The following is a 16767-nucleotide window of genomic DNA, read 5'->3' as shown; positions in this document are numbered from 1 at the left end:
GGAAGAGGCAAGCAGTCTGCCCGGCGACTAAGGCGGTGGGTCGCGGACTAATTTATGGCGCTTCACGGGGCGGGAAGTTTGCAGCGCACCGCGGAGGAGGAAAAAGATTAGACCTGAAGGCAAAAAAAAAAGAAACTCGAGATTTTTTTTTCAGCGGAGATGCGAAAGGCGGGCGGAAGTGGCGCTCTTAATATCGCGGTCGAAAAGTGAGCAAAAAGCAGCGGTACCTGTCCGTCCCTCGGGGAACGCCATCGTGGTCTAACGGGAAGAGCGACTGACACCTCACCACCTCAAGACCGCGATTCGGTTCTTTCCCGCATTAGGAGGTTGTCGGGTGAGGAAAGGAGATGGCGCTATCTGGTGACACTCTTATGCCTCGTTCAGATTTTCCGATTGTTCCAGCAATTTTTGGAATTATCGTGCATTCACACAACCATGGTTAAAACCTGTGCTGCCCTGCAGTGCTGAAATCTAAAGTGAACGATAAATTGACGATTAGCAAAGCTATTGAGATATGCAGGGTCCAGTGGCGCAGCGAGGGGGGGGGGGTTGGGGGTTAAAACCCCCACCAGAGCTCAGAGAAATATTTAAGTTTAATCCATTTTACTTAATTGGATTGATATTACTAATAGGATAGTGTAAGGATTAATAAAATATCCCCCAGAAAGCCGTAAAACTCACAATTTTGAACCGTTTATCTTAAAATTCCGCAATTTATTAACCTCGTACCTACCGCTTATCCTGGTGATTATTCCATACCCCACAAACCCCGGTATTAGTTGCACCTAAACCTCCCCCAGCTTTAATTCCTGGCTGCGCCCCTGGCAGGGTCAAGAGATTACTGTGTTCAACGTGCATTTAACGAATATTTTTTCTTCCGCCCATATTCTTTCTTGCTTGGACAAATTCATTAAAAAAATAGAGCCAAGGGAGCTTCACGAACTTTTAGTCTTTCTCTTGTCGCCTCCTCTTCCGGTCTCCAAGCGCCTAACCATCGTAAAGGGGTAACGTTCAGAACTACGTCAACTATTGTCAGGACATGCATTCACCCAGCTTGTTCTGCCAACTATCGTTAGGACGATCGCTCGGACAATCGTAATCTGAACGATTAGAGGCACGAGAAAGCAGACTGCATAGACGAGGCCCAATTTGACAATTGCTTCCATTTGAAACAACAACGCGGATTATGGGGTTTAAATAATGGTCCCTGCTTTTAGCTACTTCGCAATCAAAGCGCGCTCTTGTTTATATGCCCTCAAATGATGCCAATTGGAAAATAGACATGTCAAAAACATCGTAAAATATTTTAAATTAGCTTAATCGTCTAAAGGGTGAATTTTTAGAATAGACATGTCAAAAACATCGTAAAATATTTTAAATTAGCTTATTCGTCTAAAGGGTGAATTTTTAGAATGTTCACTGTTTTTATCTTCAAAACTTAGATAAATATATACGTATAGGCAGTGGTGGATCCAGAATAGGGACAAGGGAGGGGTTAACCTATCAGCAGTATTGGGGGTCCGAAAAAATTACAATTCTGTCTAGTGTAAATTAGATACACAAGGGGGGCCACAGCGCTCTTATTGATCCGCCACTGTGTAAAGGTAACTACATATTTATAGGTATACGTTACAGAAACTTTCTTTAAATTCAGCTAGGGATTCGCATTGATCGATTGTACATTACCGGTACACTATCTCTAAAAATTAGCATCGAAAAGCACCGCATTTACCTTCTGGGATGAAGGTCATAGCCCAAATTTATTGACGCAAAATATGCTTACACTGATCATATCGTTAGCAGACATCGGTCTTCATACACGTCCGCTCCCAACATCTAATAGAGGCTATGTGCGTGCGGCATATATCATGCGCATGGGATATGAATCATCCCAAATTTACGGTTCAGTGCTAATAATCGGATTTCCCATCCACCCATCATCACATTTGCAGGATGCGCAGCGCGGACGTCACTCCCGCTAGCGAGCCATATTTCACGACGAAATCTAGTTAGGACTTTCCTCGGTGACAGACGCCATTGAGACGCCATTAGAGATTACTACGGGACGGCCTGAATTCATCAAATTTCGAAAAATTCCTGAAACTCTTCAAATGGAATCCTTTTATTGTAATTTAGATTTTTGCGTCAAGAGTCTGTTTAGAAATATGGAATTTAGAGTTGAGTAAGTACTCGGGACAGTTAAAGAAGGGCATTAAGGAAATTAACTACAGGGAAGAGAAGCGACTATCTTGGGAAAGAGATAAATGGATGGATCCAGTATACCAATGATAAATTTGTAATATATTGCAGCCTTAACATTGGAAATAATAATATATTAAAGCCGTAAATCAAAATGGCGTTGAAAATATAATTAATTTAAAATATTATCATTGAGTCAATTAAGTTAGAAACTCGATTTCCCGCAAAAATACTTAATGCTTTACCGGCGAATTATGTGGGTAAATTTTGCAACAGCTCCAACTCGAAACGCTAGCGTAGACCAGAACGTTTTCCTTTGAATAAATAGTGATATTGTTTCCAATATATTTATTTATATTGTCTGGAAATGTTGTGTGGCTAGATACCCGGGTATCCGGGCATTCGAGATAAAATTTTATGCATAAGCTTGTATAGGTTTATAATTGTTTTTTCCTCCTTTGTTTTTTTCCTTCATTTTTTTTAATTTACTGAGCCTACCTGTCTTGTTTTTTTATTTGTACCTCTGTGAAATGCTCTTTCCTGAATTATTGCGCTCTTTTAAAATATCTCATGGGCCAAAAAGGCCCACGATAATAAATGAAATGAATTGGTAAATGGAGTTTTTAACACGAAAGGAAATCCCGAGAAATGTTTACCCTCGATTTACCGTAATTTTCATTTTGAACTTCTTAGTATGTCATCGAGAAAAAAGCTTTTTTTTTAAACTCAATCTTCGTAATGAGTCGTGTGAATAATTTATATGTTTGCGGGAGTTTTATGAAGAGTACGAGAGACGTCTTTAGAAACATTGCGAGCAAGAAGTTCCGTCTGGGAGGTTGTCGCAACTTAATCAGCCACATCATGATAAATTACGGTATCATGGAAACAATCGTTGAGAGACAAGTGGAAAGGAAAAATGGCAGAGAAATGCCTAGGATGGGATGCATGGAAAAGGCGAAGAAAGATTCAAAGAAGAAGAATTAGATAAGTGCTGGAATATTAGCTAAATAAAAGAGGATGTCTGTTTGTCTGTCCGCTATGAATTTCCAAAACGACAGCGCAGATTGCAGCCAAAGTTAAGTCGTAAGGTGCATCTTATGCCCCCAAAGCCTATACTGCTGCTTCTGGTTGTGATCCACATGTCCTTTTCGTAATTTTCGCATTACCGTTTGTTACGTCATGTCATACAACTCCTGTGGTTGGACATCCTGCAGGGTGGGCACACATATCGACTCGCTCCTTTAACTATTAATCCTCTTGGACGTTCACACGACGTTTTTGGACTTCGCGCGTACGGTCACGCATGACGATTAATGTTGTGGAGCAAGGTATAATGATCCCGTGTGTGTTATGCGGAAACAGTTTTTCCATTGTCTTCTGTAACATATGTATACCATCATGATACCTGCTTTGTTCCTTTACCTAATAATCCTGCCATGCGACCACGATTTCCAAGTTCCAAGGTTCTCACTTTTCTGGGCACTATCCTTCCTGAGCAACGCCGGGTGGCCTGCTAATGCTAACTAAATTGAGTGGAGACCAACGTTAAAACAATCTCCGGATCACTAACTGTTGATGATGATGGGCTAATTACTTGTAAGACCAGTGGCGCCGACTCCATGGGCTCCGAGAGGGCCCGAGCCCCCTCAAAAATTCGTTATGGGTGTGAGGAAAAAATGTGTCAGGCTTGTCGATTTTCCCCGGAGTGTCCAGATATCGAGTTTCGATTTATCAGGGTTCTAATGTTGATCACGTGACTCTTCTAAAATGCTTAAAAAACTTAAAACTCACTACTTATAAAATTCCCCGGGGCAAGATCCCCGGTTTGCCCCCCCCAATTTTTTTTGTAAGTCGGCTTCCCTTGTAAGACAATTGTTTTGAATGGTGCACTTGAAGATATACTTCCTTATTACCACGAGCATACAAATTCGGGTGCGTTTAGCAACGCGAGTTGGAGTTTAACGACGAATGTATCACGTTATATTTGTAAAATTTCCTTTTTTATTTTGATTGGATTTAGATTATCTTTTTTTTTACAGGAATTTACTTAATGTTTTTAATCTTTGTTATTTTATTGAGTGAGAGGTTTTAATATTAAATTCTTCACGCTCACAAATGTGTGCCCAGCCCATCGTGTCGTCCTGTCGCCTAGAGCGACGAACAGCTGACGGCGAAACAATGAGCGCGAAAGGTTCCGCGGAGTCGCCGCCGATCGTGAACGCCCGCGGCGAAATATTCTGCAGAGCGACGCGGGTTTGGTGTCACGCGCGCAAAGCCAGCTCATCTCCCGACTCACACCCACGCCACACACAGCGGTTATGAAAGAGCGACCAGGTAAAACCTGGGAGTGACCTCGTAAACGTTGGGAGACAGAACAGCTGACGGGCGCGATATTAATGTGATTCCGCAGCGAGTACGTGAATCATTTATAACACTGAATCCAGCTGTTTTATCTTTTGCTCAAAACACACCGCTTTAATCACGGCATTTATAAGCTATCAAAAGACAAATATGATAAACTGTTTCTTACAAAGTTATTCACCTCACCACTTTCATTAAATTAGAGATAGAAATTTTTTGGAGTTATGTTCGCATTTTTTGATCCCTAAAGTTGTTGAATGTTTTTTTTTCAAAGAGATTAAAGCCCACAACATTTTTAAAAATACATCATTTTCATTTTCTTGCACGTATCATAACAATGATAATGTTTATAATTATGGTTTATAGACAAGGCATTTGTTCATTACCTTTCCTTTTGTAAACCTAAGGCAATTATTGAATGGTTAATGATTTGTATTAAATGTCAATCACAGCCTAGTGATTGCAGGGAATAGTTCGTAAAGCAACGACTAAATCTCCATAAACAATACAATAATTGAAACTATTACTATTCGAATGACGCAGATTCGTTTTTTATTATCTTTCATAGTCCTCAAAGCTGACTTTTCGCGGGCACGATAAATCGATTACAGCTTTATTTCCAAGGAACTAATTTATTGTAGCTCGATTGTTGGAGTTGATTACTCAAAGTGTAAAACTCATCTTTGTAATCACTAAATGTTCCGTATTTCTCAGGGTATAGGGAATTTAACTACTATTTACATTTCATAAAATGACATATTAGATAATCGTTCCTCAAACTTAACCACTCTCTTATTCAGTGCCTTGTGCCGTCAACACAGATAGGCTAGCCCAAGTAAGAAAATAAAAACCGCAGTAACTGCTACATTTCTCATCTGGCTGAAATGAAAATCCCTAATTCGCAAGGATGTTGTCTCTCCTCAGTTATAATACCGGCTCTCGCATACTTATACTGAGAATTGTCAAACAATCCGTAAGTTTTGAGTAAAACCATGAAAATGAATCATTTTACTTATGTCGATAACTAAAAGTAAAAATATACAATAGAATTTTTCTCCTGCACATACGACCAAGATTGAACCAACAAAGAACGAGATTATGCGATGATGTGGCTAACTATGGGCCTGATGGGGATAACTATAATGATATAGGACGTTAAATACTGATTATTTTCACTCGTAACTTTATTTTAATCAAATAATATATAAAAGGTACAAGTATCAGGATTTTCATAGAATCTAATAATATATTTATCGTTTGCTAACTTATGCCATATCCCATTATAATACTGAAGTTAGAGTTTCAATGTTAACAAGCTGTTAGGTTCTTCGTATGTTAGGTCTTGAGCGTTATTTTCCACATTCACTCTGAAGCTGAAATACCAGGTTTTTAATCAGAAATGATAGCTTCATCTTGCCGTCCTCGGATTGCCAGTGCAAGATGACAGCGGTGGAGAACGACACACGATGCCTTCATGTCCCCTCCGTGGTTCTAATTGGACGCCAACGCCATTCGGGACTCATCGAAGTCCCGAGGTCGAAAATAAAACAGACCTCCCCGAGGAACACGAGGGTGACTAATTGATACTGTTTCCGCTCAGTTTTCACGGCGGAACACGATGTGTTTCCGATAACTCAATTCTCGACTCCCCTTTCCGTGCTGAGTCATGCGAAACGGTTGCGCTTCTCCCGATTGTCCAGAGAACAGGCGACCTCTGCCGGTACCTATCCAACTCGAAACTGAATCTTACGGACAAGAAGTCTGGTTGCATTTTTTGAGCCATAGAGATTTTAAATGCATTTCCTAAGGGCAAAAAACCATCAAAATTTAAAAAATACATCAGTTTTTTATTTATTTCATGTACTACTACACTGAAGCTATTAATAATTATAATCTCCAGAGAAGCCAGCTTCTCGTTTCCTTTTTCAAACTGAAGTTTATTATTGACTGGTTAAAAATTTCCATTAACCCTTTCTAACCCAGAGCTGTTTCTGGGAGATATCAAATTCCAAGATTTTTTATTTTGTAAAAACTTGAAAATTTTATTCTCCAATGATAATTATCCTGTCAGCTAAATATTTCGTCATTAAATTTTACACTACAAAATAATATCTTGTTTAGATATCTCCTAAATAGAGCTGAAAGTTTAAACATATTTGATGTTGCTTAGAAGCAACATTGAGTTATAATGGGTAAAATCGTGTCCACCACAGTCTAATGAAAATGCAAGGAAAAGTGCGTCAACCAACGACTAAAACTCAATAAAAAATCTTATCGGCGATAAAAAACTATTATTATAACTCAAATAACGCATATTCGTTGTTGATTATATTTTATTGCCTTCAAAGCTGACTTTTTCCGGCCGGGATAAATCGATAACAGGGTTAACACCAAGAAACTTATTCATTTTTCCTCGATTTATGGAGTTGATTACTCCAGGTGTAAAAATTATGGATGGTGTTAAGTGTAACGTTGCGGAGCACCAGATGTGTGAAATTAATTTAACTTAGTGTATTCCAAAGAATTTTTGCAACGCACTTATGATTAAAAAAATTGATCGTATGATTATGACAAAATGCCGTTGGAGATCCACCTTTGAAAAGATAATTAGGCGACTGAATATGTAAGAGTATTGTGCATGCCGCCATGGTACTTCTAACAGCTAGTACCAGGTCAGAAATTCCCGTAACGCAGTCATCCGTTGTGCTTCCTATAGTTACACCTGTACGATAGCTCGGTGAGGGAAAGTATCCGATGAAAACCGATCCTAGAACCTTCACATGGATACCTAAAGTCCTTTCTTAATTATTTCCATAAGTTTTAAAGGAAAAGAAAACGTCACTTGGGAAACAACTGAACGCATTAGGGACATCATGATGAATCGTTCTTCAGATTTTTTCCTAGCGTGGGAAAAATTTATAGACGCTATTTCTAAAAGAGAAAATCGAAGGCCTTTGAAGAAAAAATTCTCATGCTCAGGTGTTGCAATTTTCAGGAGATAAAGTCATTTCTCAGCATGCATACATATTTCAACAGGATGTCAGAAAATTAAATTTATAACAATGGATGGTACATTTATAACAAAACACGGAAGTAATTCTTGACAGGTAGCTCGGAGTAGGGATTGACAACTTTTCCTGGTAAGTTCAAAAGAAAAGGCAATGCATTTATTGTGTATAGTGACTGCCAGCGAAAGGTTGGGTATAGAAAAATCATTCAAAAACCGTAAGGAAGTCAAGTGGCTACAGAGAGCTTTACTGCTAATAATTTTCGCAAGCGTTACGGATACATATAATGTGGATAATTCAATCCTTACAATTTAGGTACTTCCAAGTCCAATTCAAGATCTATGGTTTTTCGAGACGAATGTGGAGCCACTTTTGTCTTCTTTGAAATGAAAAATATATTCCAGCATTAATCAACGTTTGTCGTAGGAGTCGACAGTATTTGCAATAAAATCCCCGTGAAAATTCTGACTTTACATCATTATTTCCAGGAAATAGGTAAACATAGCCTGGAAAGCCTATTTTTTGGGAAGCCAGCCGGTGAAGTACAAATGAATAAGTATATTTTGAAATTTTCATAAACATTACATATATTTAACGGTTAAACGACCAAACTTAAAACTAATAGTTACTAGGGAACGACATGGGTCAAGGAGTGAGAAATTAGATACGGCACTGTGATATACATATGATGAATAATGAAAAACATCACTCACCCTATCTTTGTTGTTTCCTTTCCAGCTGCGAAGGAATTTGGCCACGACTTGAACCTGCAAAAAGAAGAAAGATGGGATGAATCAGATAATACCTTCCAGTCTGTAGATTGCCAGTCCTTTGATGGGGGAATTGGCGTTGGCGGGAGAGATATCCTTCGAAGGCGTGGATGAGAATACCAAACGCTTGCTTCGGGATTTAAATAAAAGTAATAATGCTGGAAATCATAGTGGGAAAGTAATTTAAATGCGCATGAAAATGCATGGAGTCTAATAATGCAAAGAACACAAGAAAAGCGTATCAAGTTAATGGTATCTTTCGTTTGCTCCCACAGAGATGAGTTCCTCAATGAATAAATTATGATTATCGTGTAAAATCATGCGGAATGTTAACAGAACTTGGCCTATGATCCGAGCACTTGTTTGTACAGTTGACAAGAAAAAATGCGAAACCGTAGAACTCGCAGCGTGAGGAAATAGCACACAGTAACTCAACCTCATTTGAGAGCGAATGTAATGCCACTAGGGTTTGCTGAAATCTTGAGCAATTAGTTCTCTTTACTTAGTTCCAAAATGCGAAAGCCAATTTGGAAACCGCTCATGTCGTAAAAAAAACCATGGAACAGCCTTTCAGGAAACGGTCACAAGCGTGATGCATTTATTCAAAGGTAGTTTGATGGAAGGAATATTATTTTACACAACGAAAAGTTTTCGTTGAAGCAAAAAAGGCTTGGCCACATTTTGAAAGTTTTCGCGAGGATAAATTCATCGACAAACAAATAACGAATCGTTACACACCTAAAAACTGAAACAAATGCTCTATTTTTGGCCGTTTGAAGGACTACTTTGCAAATGACAGAGGAATACAAATGAAATTATTTACAGATAATCGGGTACATTAGGTTTGCCATCTTCAAGTAACTTTACACTAATCTGTACATGGTGTTTATTTACTAGTGTAAGTACATGAAGGTATTGCCGTTAAAACACAAAAATTGCCCGTTCTAGCGAGATAACGATAGACTCAAATATATTTCATTCAGACAATAATAAAGCTAAAATTATAAGAATTCTTTTATTTTTGAGTTATTTATTGGTATCGCATGTACATTCTAATTTTAAAATTTAATGAGAAAATGAAAAAAAAACATGCGTAAGCAGTATACACCAATGATGAAAGAACGAAGCTATTGCACAAGGGTTTTTAGCTTTATCATCATTATCAGAATGCTTCTATTAGCACTAATGTGCAATGCAAGTTCATAGACTCCACGAAATCTATCGAGGGAGGAGTTAATCAAACGGCTGGGCCATAATGAATCCTTATGTTGCGGCTTTACTCGGGGCACGTACTTGCACAATCTGATGTGTGTACGGAGGCGCAGTCAAAATTGCATCGTGTAAAGCGGTGAATTGCTAGAACACATGCGAGAATGCGTGGACGTGAGATGGCAAAATAGCTCCCGTACTAATTTCGTTCATGCATTCGCGCAATTCCACGCCATTTTAGAAATTAATGCAGATCTAATGTGTGCAATTCCGTTCCCCGTGTAAAACGACCTTTACACGGAATTTAAAAGATTGACTGCATTTCCTTTTGGGAAAGTAACCCCCTTTTTTATAAATAAAACATTGAAGTAGATTTACAAAATTTATTACACACATCTTAAAACTCCTACTTTCCTTTACTTTTCAACGTAATTTTCATGAATATTTAGGCTTATTTAGAAATTAATGCAGCCCTAATCTGCGCATTTTAGAAATTAATGCAGATCTAATCTGCGCAATTCCGTGCCCCGTGTAAAACAGCCTTAACCCGGTAACGCCTGAATTAAAAAGTTTCTGTGATTTTTGTGGTAATTATATATCTATATGTCAATGAAATTCTGAGTCATCAGGTCACATCTAATAACCATACTTTATATGAGACACACATGCTATAGCAATCATAATTACGTAATAAAACTTTTGTATCAACAGCACATAAGGTGTAAGTGAATAATATCGAAAAGCTTGCTCTAAAAATTCCGTTTTATTTGTTTGGGCTAGTTGATAATTCTCAATTTTCAAACGGCTCTAAATACGTTAATTACAGCTTTAAAATCACAAAATTTTCGGAAAAATGTTATTTAAAATATTCTTATTAACTTGAGACTCTCAAAAACCATAATTAATTAAGATAAATGACAAAGAAATTGCTTTTAGCACTGCACTACAAGCTGGTACCATTTGGTACCGCTAGGCGTTTACAGGTTAAGAGCATGTAGAATGGCGGACATAGTCCGCGATCCAGCGGAGCCGTGGCTGGAGAGGTTGGCTGTGGCTTGAAGGTTTAAAAGAGCCCTCCATCTGACCCTAGCAACACACGAAAGGGAGGTTGCAGCTGTGTGTCCGATTGACCTTGAGCGAGCGACAGGCCACAGAGGAAGCCAAACAATTTCACCGACCATATCATGTTGTCTGCACTCGGAACATGCACCAGTGCCAAAATAACGATGGTGTCAGCACATCCGGTATATAACCAGTTTCCCAGAATAGAGGCACGTTTATGACTAAGTGCGATAAAATTAACAATTACGCCACCCAAATGTTCCCATGAATACAAACGACCAATAAGTGATATATGCTGGAGAATAATTATTTTATTTACTTTTATTTTATTTTACTAAAGAGGTACACATACGGCAAGACTGCCAATTTAAAATGCACTTATAACAACAAATATTAAATAATAATTATTTATCAAATGATCAATAAGTGATATATGCTGGAGGATAATTATTTTTTTATTTTTTAAAATAAAGAGTTGCACATACAGCAACACTGCCAATTTAAAGTGCACTTATAACAACAAAAATTAAATAATAATTATTTATTACAAATTTAAATAGTATAAAAAAGAAAAAACAACAAACATTTATCCGGCTATCTAGTCATTTATGCGATAAATACGTTGATGCCAGGTGCGTAAAATTTTAAAGTGTCAGAGTAAACGGATCAATATCACCGGGAAGAGAATTTATTAGAAAAGAAAGTCTATGGAAAGATGAGCGCTCAATTACAGATAGCCTGGGTGTAGGGATATGGAGTAAAGAGGTAGATCGGGTGTCGATAAATAAATTAACCATCGATACACATCACAAAACTGGAACGAATATTAGGATTACGCGTACAGTGTATGTTAATGTCCAGCCATTGTTAATGTTGAGTACTATTTTACAATAAAATATGATATATAATTGAAATTATTTATAGAAAGATCGGATATATTTGGTAGCCACCTTTACGTAACTTTACACAACTATGCATGGTATTCATTCACTAATGTAAACTAACCACTGGTAAAAAAACATTCTGAATAAGAGAATTATATGAATTTGGTTCTATCGAAGAAACAAATTATTGGATTAACTTATAAAAGCGACTAATATCGTAATCCCCATACCGTATTGAGCCTCAGAAAACAACGCTAAGCTACTTTTGGTATGATAGCTACTGATATTTTTTGTATTGCATGCAAACACTCCCTAGAAACCAGAATTAGAGGCACTAAAACTTGCACAGTCTCTCACGGACAAGAAAATAATATAAAGACGTCATACCAATAGTATCATAGCAGTCGTTATTTCAAATAAGGTATACGATACATGATATCGTATGCAACAATCAGATGCGATTTAGGAAAATATTTTCGTACGCACAAAGGATGCTATTTAAGTCTATAAATTATAATTCTTATGGATTAAAGATAATATTTCCCATGAAATGAATGGATGTGTGTTGATAACCATGTGAAGAATGCATAAAGACATTTATTTATCACAAACAATTAAAAAGCATGCCGTTAAAAACATCATTTTAGTATACGCGTGATAATTCGCTACTGAACTTCAAAAACATAAATGCAATGAAAATAGTCATCGAACACATTTTCGCGAAAATTAAAAATTCAAGATTAAAAATATGACTTATCTTAATATATGACGTTATAATACGCGTGGTAAGTAATTTAATAACCAAGCAGATGCACTGTTTAGCCTTCCAACACATACAGGAATTAAATTATTACACATACATATACAGGAATTAAATAAATTATATTAAAAACTTCTCACAGAACTAATGAAAATCCACGCAAATACAATTAATACCAAATAGCTACAAAAAAAGTAAATACATTACTCACGTCATGTCTTTTATCTTTAGATGATAACGATATGCTGAATAAATATACCCACGTTTTCCACCGTTTCTGACGTAAAATAACTAATTAAATACGGTATGAATCAATGATACAACCAGTTATATTAATGGATATATGCGTATAACACCGACGGCTATCATATTCCCCATATATTTATAGAGTAAATTCAAAAATAAGCCAATTAAGTACCTTTAATACATCCCCATGATGTGACTTTGGACCAACCAAAAAACTCGAAACCTACAATCCCTTCGGCTACATTACGTGAAGATTTCGCACGATCATCATAATGATGGGGAAAATTCGAAAATGATCGCTAAGTAAACATCATCATGGAAAATAGATGGATACTTTAACCCAATCGCCGATGAATGGGTATATGCATCCATCCATGAGGCTGAATGCCATTGTAAATACATATTTACCGAATCATATTTAACCCAGATTATTTCTTAAATGTACTGTCCTTACATTATCAATCAAGTCTTAGGGAAACCTACGACTTTCATCGATAACTCCAAACCTCATCACCCAGATTGAGATAGTAACATAGCTTATGACGCAAAAATGCGCCGCCTATATGCATTTATAACACGCAATTCCTCCTTTTTCTCGATTCCAAAAAAAAATAATATTCGTTTCCTGAATGAATTCTGGATGGACGAAAGAAATAGTTGATAAAATCAATTAAAGACGAATACATCACAGATTTGTGAAGCCTTTCAACCATTTAAAACCGCAGTCTACGATTTAGTTTGTGTTTTACAGTACACGAAGCTGAGTCATAACATATTTCGTAACAACAACAAGACATCTACTCCAACTTAGCATTAAAAGATATTGTATCTCGCCAGATTCACTTCATCACCGAGGATATGGATTTTCTCGGAGGATTGGAATGGTAATAACATCTTGCAATAAATCTTCACCGACATTAAACGTCAATTCAACTTCGCAGGATGATTTATTCTGCCAGGCCATCGCGGAGGTAAAAACGGATCTAATACAATCGGTGGGATAGAAAGGACTGAAAGATCCACACGCCAGGTGTAGTCACTCCCTTGGCCTATTGTAAACGTGATTAATAGGGTTTTTGCTATTTATATATTATCTGATGTTATCTTCCAGGATATAAAATGTTGAGCAGTTGATTCTTTTGCAAATAAAACACTTTTTTCAATTTTTTAATTGTCATTTTTCTCCCCGTGGGCAAAAAATAATACATACCTTATACAAGAAAGTATCGAATATAATTTTACTACTTTTAAATCAAATAATTACTGAAATAAAGAGTGGAACCCAAATAATTTTCAATAAAAGTGACGCACTACAACATGAAAGGTATATTTTGAATGGATTCTAAAGATATAAATGTCTACAACTATTATCTATTAACGTACCATAATCATAATATTATGCAACTCATTAATCGCAATATTTTCTTGATCTGGTTTGAATATATTTGTTTGCTAAACATGTGATGTCATGCCAAAATCAGCGGGAAGTCCGACTGTAATTTTAAATTTTCCGAAGTGATTCGCAAAAGTAATCCAATAATGATTCCTCAAAAAGGGTAAACAAAGATCTCCACGAAGAAGTTTTATCAGAACAAAAGAAAGCAGAAAGAAAATGTTGATGAGGCAGACTTGAGTCTCCTCGAAAAAGGCACAATGGTTTAGTTAACTGGATGCAAACACTTTGAACACTTTACAGAGGATCTCACTGACAACCCGGATCCAGATAAGACAAAACCGAGAGGATGGAAGATCTTGAAGATGGTTTACTGACTCGAGAATTATCCCAACACATCATTTTTTTTTCTTGAACATTGAGCAGACCACTCGGCTTACTTTACTGCATACATAGGCCAAAAAAATAAGAGATATAATACGCAGAGCAGGAATAAGCCGGTGAATTGGCTACGTCGATGCTAATTTTTTTGAAAGGAAATTTAAAAAAATAACCTTAAAATATGTAAATTACCATTGCGATGTCAAGAACCTAAGAAGTTTTTAATGATAATTATGGGTCATCAATTGACAAGTTACAGCTAGAAAGTAAGGTATCCACTCTAACTTCAAATAAAACATTCGTGGATTCAATGATGAATATTCGATGCATTTGAAATAGCGAGGACTCATTTTAAAAATAAGGCAAGCACTGGACTGTGAGTGTATCAATGGATTGGTGCCAGTTTACCCGAAATGGGACATCAAATACGCAAGTACTTAATTGCAGATATCTAGAAATGTTTGCAAGATATCTAATTAGTATATTTATAAAAGAATACATGGGAATGTAGTCATTTATGGGCCTAAATCTTGCATAAGTCCTCAATTTATTATAAGACGCTCCCAAGAAATGGCCCAAGTAAGTATACCTAGATACCTAGATCAAGCAATCTAAGCCGAGCGCGCAACCTCCGAGTCTCTAGCGGCTCCCAGCCTAATTTATTTAATATCTGTGCAACGCGATATAGATAAAGAGGATATTTGTAAGATATGCACTACAGTGATTTTAATTATTTGTAGAGGAATTCGCGACATTAACCTCTGTAAGTTTGGGTTGCTCGGTCACTAATTCACATAATCGCATTCGTTCACCAAAATTTGCGAATTAGCATGAAATCATAGGTTTGCATCACCTACCAATGCAAGGGAAGATCATGGTGACGCATAACATCATATTAAATCCGCAGCTGGCGAGTTACGCACTGGAACGCATACATAACGAGCACTCGCACATGACGTAACCCAGAAAAAAACAACTCATATATCTATGTACCGATAAAGGCACCATAATATATGACCTTGCCGTGACCGATTGAGATTACGCAATATTGTGCCCTTGATGAGAGGAAAGCTTAGGGCCCACACAATTTGACCATGGCCCTCAAATAAGTAGCCATGGGTAGAGGTGCGTACGTACAGGTGCGTCCGGTGGATGATTCTTAATATCGAAAAGTATCGCAATATTAAAATATATCGAGAACCCGATATTGAATTTCGAACCCCAGCGATTTACGGTTGACCGATAAAAATGACGACATATTTCTCGATAGAAAAAATAAAAATATCATCGCCAATACATAAATATGTCATGAAAAAATAGCATGATAAATTATTCGATGAAAAATCGTAGCCTGAATATAATATCACCACATATCGTCGCATAAATGAGTGAAATCGCGGCATATTATCCTGTGTAATTCGATTCGTAATGTTTTAACGGGAGGCAACGTATTATAGGGTGGAATATAATGATATTTTATTATGATAAGTATCTCAAAATTAGAAATGTAATCGCAAATTATCGATACTAAACATTAACCTATTCTCTGAATGTTTCTCGGGTTAAAAACTCCATCGTCGCCAAATTTTTAACATGAGCGGAAGCCCAGGAAACATTCAGTGCTCACCTACGCCGGCAAATAGTCTTCATTACCGTATTCTTTTACCGAACTACCCAAGTCCAGTAAAACTCGCTAATAAGAATCACGCATGCAGCGAAATCCCGCCTATAACGAGGTGAGTTTTCGGTCCCATGAACTTTACTCTGATCGCCAATTTTAACTTCCCCGCATGTATCGAGTTCGGATGATACAAAACCCCCGAAATAACGAACTATTCCTTGGCTCCTTAGGGAATTATTTCCTCTCTTTTAAAGTCATTATTCGCTACTTAACCCTCCCTTACCTTAGCATCAGTTATTCTTACGTGAGGCCATCACCACGTAGTTCTACCATTGATCTTAAAACCCTTCTCTTAACAGCCGTTTGGTGGAAAGGGTGGGATGATGGCTAAATGTTACGAATCTGTTGCTTAAATAAAGACGAGTTATGGAATATAAGCCAGTAATCCAGTGATTTTTGGGGCAAAATCCTTCATTATGGATAAGCTAAATCCCGTTTACAATAAAATAGAACGATGGTCCGCTGAAATTCGTTACATGCGAGTTTTACTGAATCATCCTCGACTACGCAAAGGTTCCATAACTACGAGTAGGCGTTGCTGGGGCACTGGGCGGATCCGACGACCGACGGTGCTGCGACCGGCGGCCGATACGGGCGACCTCAGCTCACGTGACGTCACCCTCGGCAGTGACGTCACCCACCGTGCGAGGTCGTGCCGAAGAAGTAGAAGCTTGCATGCGTGTACGAAAGCATGTAGGCTTTCTTCTGACAAATCGATTTCGGACCGCGAAAAAGGAGTGGAAAAGAAACCATTCATGCCCGAGAGACGAAGATTTATGACATGGAATTTATAATACGTGTAATTTTCCATTC

General features: G+C 37.5%; 1 protein-coding gene across 1 annotated transcript in view; it reads right to left on the bottom strand.

Annotated features, from left to right (window-relative positions):
- The window catches only part of LOC124163861 (growth factor receptor-bound protein 14-like), a 512073-nt gene that overhangs the window by 118969 nt on the left and 376337 nt on the right, over positions 1–16767 (bottom strand). Inside the window, exon 8 of the mRNA XM_046540966.1 lies at positions 8282–8335. Within this exon, the coding sequence (XP_046396922.1) occupies positions 8282–8335 (54 nt within the window). The remainder of the gene's footprint in view (positions 1–8281; positions 8336–16767) is intronic.

This window comes from Ischnura elegans, chromosome 8 (assembly GCF_921293095.1).
Source record: "Ischnura elegans chromosome 8, ioIscEleg1.1, whole genome shotgun sequence".
Lineage (NCBI taxonomy): Eukaryota > Metazoa > Arthropoda > Insecta > Odonata > Coenagrionidae > Ischnura > Ischnura elegans.
This window is presented reverse-complemented; position numbering and strand designations above follow the sequence as displayed.